The 6,356-nt window shown below is 52.4% G+C and overlaps 1 protein-coding gene across 2 annotated transcripts in view; it reads left to right on the plus strand.

Moving 5' to 3' along the window:
• The first annotated feature begins 2,227 nt into the window (after positions 1–2,227).
• DNAH3 (dynein axonemal heavy chain 3) overlaps positions 2,228–6,356 on the plus strand; it is a 208,317-nt gene continuing 204,188 nt past the window's right edge. Inside the window, exons 1-3 of one of the 2 annotated variants that reach the window (XM_066383459.1) lie at positions 2,228–2,272; positions 2,706–2,755; positions 3,533–3,640. In XM_066383459.1, coding sequence (XP_066239556.1) covers positions 2,726–2,755; positions 3,533–3,640 — 138 coding nt within the window. In that variant the 5' untranslated portion in view covers positions 2,228–2,272; positions 2,706–2,725. Of the gene's footprint in view, positions 2,283–2,635; positions 2,756–3,532; positions 3,641–6,356 lie in introns of both variants that reach the window. The other variant, XM_066383458.1, reaches the window with a different exon arrangement.

The following is a 6,356-nucleotide window of genomic DNA, read 5'->3' on the forward strand; positions in this document are numbered from 1 at the left end:
GGCGCTTCTCCTGTGTGCCCTGGCCGGGAATCGAACCCGGGTCCTCCGCACGCTAGGCCGACGCTCTACCGCTGAGCCAACCGGCCAGGGCCCTCTTTTCTTTTTTTTATTGTCCAATTATTACTGGAACATGCTGGGGTTGGTGTCTCCTGTTGCCTTTTTAATCAATTCACGAGAGGCAGGGACTGAGTAGATACCAGAGTGTCTTTAACCCAAATTGCAGCTACTAGAGAAGACAGTGGACTTGGGTCTGAAAAGCTGCCCCTAACACTCTCGGCTGATGGGCTAGTTTATATATCTTTGGGAAGGTTCGTGATTGAACATGCAGCCAGTTCATTAGCAGAACGTCTGAGGTTTAGGGGATTAGGAGGTTGGGGGTTTCCGCTTGCAGGAATGTCCTCCAGAGGGGTGCAGGATGTTTGGGTTCTGGTCCCAGGGCTGACTGTATGAATTTGTGTGAGTGACCTCTCTGAGCCTCCCCCTTAATCTGTAAAATGATAGACCTTGAGCACCGGCCTGCTATTGCCCAGGGACTTCCCATCTGGGGACCTGTGTTGACCTACATCTCTGTGGCCCGTGTCCATAGCGTCCTGAAAAATAACTCTCCAGGCAAAGAGAAAAGCAGGCACAGACTTGCAGTGAGGACGGGCTGTGAAGAATTTAGCACCCGGCGGGAACACGGGCTCCCAAATATTTAATGGTATTATTTCTGCAAACTCATGTTTCTAGAAGTCATCAGGCCGGTAGATGGAAACATAAGCTTGGGATAATAATAAGAAAGAAGAAAAAGACCGCTCAGGAATTGAGTTCTAGCCGCACAACAGCCAAGAACAGGGGAGCTAGCTCATGGTGAATGGGAGCTGATGGACGTGGACAGACAACGTGTCTCTGAGTAGTTTGTTTAGTTCTGCCTTGTGCGCCTTCCTGCGCTTGGTTCAGCTGCAATGTGATGGGTGCCCCACGTGGGAGAAGGTTTTTGTTTGTTTTGTTCCCTGGTGGGTGTTGTCTTGGAAAGCTGAATTGGGACTTCCACGGGGAGTTTTGTTGAAGGGCGCCATCTAGGGGCGCCGCTGTGAATCCCCCAATTCTTCCCACCTCTTGTCATCATTCTCCTTGGGTGCTGGCGGCCCTCTCCGCAACATTCTTTATTCCCAGATGGCCGGGGTGTCAGCCTCCCTCCACAGCAACAGGACGTGGCTCTTGACGACCACTTGATGGGTCAGTAAAACAAATCCACGTGCAGTCTCTTCTTGCTCTGGCTAAGCAGCCTTAGCAAAGACCTGCGAGCAGCACTGGGCTCCAGAAAGGAAATAAATGTGTGAATTTTCCAGCAGCAGCAGATTGAGACCGTCAGCTGTTCAAACCACAGAGATGGGGACAGCATAGACCCCAGTGGACTTCTTCTCTCTCTATTGCCAGATTTAGCAAATAAAAATGAAGGACACCTGATTTCATTTCAATTTCAGGAAAGCAGCATCATATTTATTTATTCATTTATTTTTATTTTTAATGAGAGGAAGGAGGCAGAGACAGACTCCCACATGCGCCCTGACCGGGATCCACCCAGAAAGCCCACTAGGGGGGTGATGTTCTGCCCATCTGGGGTGTTGTTCCATTGCTCAGCAACCAGGCTCTTCTGAGTGCCTCAGGCAGAGGCCATGAAGTCATCCTCAGTGCCTGGAGCCAACTCACTCCAATCGAGCCATGGCTGCAGGAGAGGAAGAGAGAGAAAGAGAGAGAGAGAGAGAGAGAGAGGACAGAGAGGAGAAAGGGTGGAGAAGCAGATGGGCACTTCTCCTGTGTGTCGTAACCAGGAATCAAACCTGAGACATCCACACACAGAGCCAACGCTCTACCACTGAAGCAACTGGCCAGGGCCAGCATAATTTTTTAATATCAGTGTGTTCAACTGTTGAATGGGCATACTTATAGTAGAATATTCTTTGTTGTTTACTTCAAATTCTGATTCCAGAGGCACAATCCCTTAATGCCATTCACTTCTGCATTCCTGGGTCACTGCTAAACACCCTCCCATCTCCCCTTCTGTCACCATATTTCCTGCTGCCTGGCTGATCCGCCGTCAGAGGGAGAGACCAGGACAGTGAGCGAAGTCAAGCCCAGGCTTGTAGCTGGGCACAGCAGAGACCTCCCCTTCCTTAGCAACAGACGCTGAATCCTGGCTCCAGGCTCCAGGGTCCCGGGGACAGCTAGCTCCTCTCCTGTTAAAAACAGCCCAGGGAAGAGGAGAGAGAAGAGCTCAGGCTGCCAAGGGGTATTGTTTTGTAGGGTGCTTCCTCCCTATTCTCTGTTTTTAAAGGTAACTCGGCTCCAGTTTTCCCAGCGAACTCGCTGTGATCCTGGACAAGATCCGAGGGGAACGGCTGGGTGCAAAGGAGGAGCGGCCATCGCAGGATAGGGGGCGGAGCCACAGCGCAAACCCCAGCGGGAACTCCGAGGCTGCCTCTCCGTGACCCCGTGACCTGGCTTCCCCTTTTCTCCTCTGCCACCAGGGAGCTCCTCGCGGGGCTGAAGCCCATGACCTCATAGAGGCAGCCCTGTGAACAGAACTTTCAGAACATCTGGAAAGTTCCATTGTGTGTGTGTGTGTGTGTGTGTCATTCCCATGATGTGACAGGGAATTGGGAGTTTCAGAGCCACTGGCAGGAGAGGGAGAAAGCCAGAGCTCTTTCTTCATCGTTTCACAGCTCCAGTTGGAAGGCACGACATGAATGACAGGGATTGCTCACCTCCAGCGGTATGTATGGACTTTAAAGTGTCTTTCTTTCTTTCTTTCTTTCTCTCTTTCTCTCTCTCTCTCTCTCTCTTTCTTTCTTTCTTTTCTTTCGTTCTTTTTTAACCTATATTTTTTCACCAACAGAGGGCGTTGGGGAGTAAACGAGGGAGGGGTTGTTTCCATCACAGACCCATTGCCATGTTAGATTCCTGGACCGAACCAGTGGGCTAAACCCCGGTTTAGGCTGTATCTGTTGAAATCATGCGTTTTGCTGAATCAGGCTGTGTTAGTCCAAATCCTCAAGTTTTACTGGGAAATTTTCCAGAGTAGACACCTCTTGTCCCTTGCCCCTCACTTCCGAGGCGATTAGACCGTAGATTGCAGCCCACGGTTTCCCCTTACGGGCTGCTCATCAGAATATCTTGACTGAGGAGTGTCTTCCAACAGAGACTCTTGGCCTCATTCCTTCCCAGAGATGCTGATCCCAGGAGTTTCGGAGTAGGGCCTTGGAGTCTGTATTTTTAGCTAAGACACGAGTGATGCTGCTATCACGGGTCCCCGGGCCAGCACTTGGGAATGGCCTGTCTGAAGGATGTGCTAGGCATCACATGTAGTCAGAAATGAGCCACATGAAAGTGACAGTTCTGCCCGATCCAGGGGCCGGAATCGTGGCTGTAAAGCCGATGTCCACTGGTGGGCCATGCACTCCGGTGCCACATTTTAAATGGCCTCACTGCAGGTCAGGCAGGCTTTCCTATCCTAGCTTCTAAAGAGTGACTTTGTTCCAACTTCCCACAGATCCCCCGAAATGACTCAATACATCACATGAGCCACCCCAAGGTGCAGCCCCCGGAGCTGCCCCCACTGCCCGCTTCTGCTAACGCGGAGCCGTCTGAAATCTACAAGGTAGGCTCTTCTCTGGGCTCCTGGCCTCCTGCCGGCTCCAACGGAGGGTGGGGACTCAGAGCTTCCCAGGTGGGTTTCCTGCCTCGGGTCATCTCTGTCATGGAAAAGGCTACAGCGCGGAGGGAGAAAGCGCTATGCGGTCCCACAGAGAACCGGACCTTCTTTCTTACCTGCTGTGTTCTTTAAACTCTCTGAATTTCTTCACTTAGAACCGGACCTTCTTTCTTACTTGCTATGTTCTTTAAACTCTCTGAATTTCTTCACTTTCCGTTGTTAAGAGGAATTATGTTTACTGTATAGCCAGGTCTGTAAGGAATAGAGATAATAGGAATCAATGACCTGACCCACAGACTTCCCGTCCATGGAAAGTCAGCCATTGTCCTTTATTAATTTGTTTGCTTATTTATTTATTTATTTATTTTACAGAGACAGAGAGAGAGGGACAGATAGGGACAGACAGACAGGAATGGAGAGAGATGAGAAGCATCAATCATCAGTTTTTCATTGTGACACCTTAGTTGTTCATTGATTGCTTTCTCATATGTACCTTGACTGTAGGCCTTCAGCGGACCGAGTGACCCCTTGCTCGAGCCAGTGACCTTGGGTCTAAGCTGGTGAGCTTTTGCTCAAACCAGATGAGCCTGTGCTCAAGCTGGCGACCTTGGGGTCTCGAACCTGGGTCCTCCACATCCCAGTCCGACACTCTATCCACTGCACCACCGCCTGGTCAGGCAGCCATTGTCCTTGACTTCAGAAATCATGATCACAGTTTGTCAAAGAATGACAATTGGCATCCATTCAAACAAGAATTTGTGGCCCTGGCTGGTTGACTCAGTGGTAGAGCGTAGGCCTGGCATGCAGGAGTCCTGGGTTTGATTCCTGGCCAGGGCACACAGGAGAAGCACTCATCTGCTTCTCCACCCCTCCCCCTCTCCTTCCTCTCTGTCTCTCTCTTCCCCTTCCGCAGCCAGGGCTCCATTGGAGCAAAGATGGCCCCGGCGTTGAGGATGGCTCTGTGGCCTCTGCCTCAGGCGCTAGAATGGCTCTGGTTGCAATGGAGCAACGGCCCCAGACGGGCAGAGCATCGCCCCCTGGTGGGCGTGCCGGGTGGATCCCGGACGGGCGCATGCGGGAGTCTGTCTGACTACCTCCCTGTTTCCAACTTCAGAAAAATACAACAACAAAAAAAAGAATCTGCAATGAGTTTGCAGAAGATAGGAACAGCGTAAGGCACGAGGGGGACTCCATGCGTCTCGGTGGGAGCACAGCCGGGGTCCCCCCGAGCCCAGGCTCCGCAGAGATGCCCCCCCCACCCCCTGTGCCTCCCTCAGCACCTCTTCCGTTGCAGACTGTCCTGGTACACAGCGCCTACCCCCCCCTGATGCAACGCACCTCGTGGTACCCTTCGGCCGCGCCTTAAAGAGCAGGCACCACCACACCGCGGGCGCCAGCGATTCCATCGCCAACAATTACTCCGTGACAGCTCAGGACCTGAAGCTGAAGGACCTGTGGAAGGTCTGCCAGCCGGTCACGCAGCAGTGTCCCCAGGGTCACCAGCAGTGTCCCCAGGAAAGGACCGTTCAGGGGCTGCCGTCAGGGTAACTGGGGGCCGCGTGCCGCGCCAGCTCTAAATGAGGGTCGCGGAGGGAGAATCGGGAACGCCGGGGTTCTAGACCCGGCTTCCCCTCCTGGCTGCAGCTAATCTGGGATAACCTCAGACTAGCCTCCTTCTCCTCATCTACCAAGTGGGAATGATGGTCGTGGCTCACGCTAGCATTTGGCCATACACCACAAACCTTACGAGACAATGCATCCACAAACTGTCCTCTATGCACTTGTGTGAATTGATTGCTATATAACAAATCACCTCAAAACTTAACGGTTTAAGGCCCTGGCTCAGTGGCAGAGCATTGGCCTGGTGTGTGGATGTCTTGGGTTTGATTCCTGGCCAGGACACACAGGAGAAGTGTCCATCTGTTTCTCCACCCTTCCCCTTCTTGCTTCTCTCTCTCTCTTTCTCTCTCTTCTCCTCCTACAGCCAAGGCTCTATTGGCAGCCAAGGCTCTATTGGAGCAAGTTAGCCCAAGGCACTGAGGATGGCTCTATGGGCCTCTGCCTCAGGTGCTAAGAAAAGCTTGGTTGCTGAGCAACGGAGCAACAGCCCAGATGGGCAGAGCATCACTCCCTAGTGGGTTTGCCGGGTGGATCCTGGTTGGGGCGCGTGCAAGCAGTCTGTCTCTGCCTCCCCTCCTCTCACTAAATAACAAAAAAGTAACAGTTTAAAACAACCACCCATGTATTATTATCTTATAGCTTCTGTGGGTCAGGAATCTTAACTGGGCGGTTGTGGCTCAGTCTCTCATAAGCGTGCAGTCAAGGTGCCAGCCAGGGCCACAGTCATCTGAAGTCTGGAGGGAAGGACCCTCCTCCAGCTCACTCAGAAGCAGCCCTCGCTCACTTGCTGGTGGTAGACATCAACCTCCTGCCACCTGCCCTCGCGGCAGAGCTGCCATAGCTTCCGGCTTCCCTCAGAGGAAGCAGGGGAGACAACAGAAGCCAAAACAGAGCCAGCAAGACAGAGTCCACCGTCTGTTTAGGAACTTAGGTGTGGAAGGTGTGTTGTTGATCACTTTTGCCGTTTTCTGTCTGTTAGAAGTGAGGTGCCAAGCCCACATTCCAGGGGATTTCATAAGGGCATGAAGCCAGGAAGTGGAGG

Source organism: Saccopteryx leptura, chromosome 4 (assembly GCF_036850995.1).
Source record: "Saccopteryx leptura isolate mSacLep1 chromosome 4, mSacLep1_pri_phased_curated, whole genome shotgun sequence".
NCBI lineage: Eukaryota > Metazoa > Chordata > Mammalia > Chiroptera > Emballonuridae > Saccopteryx > Saccopteryx leptura.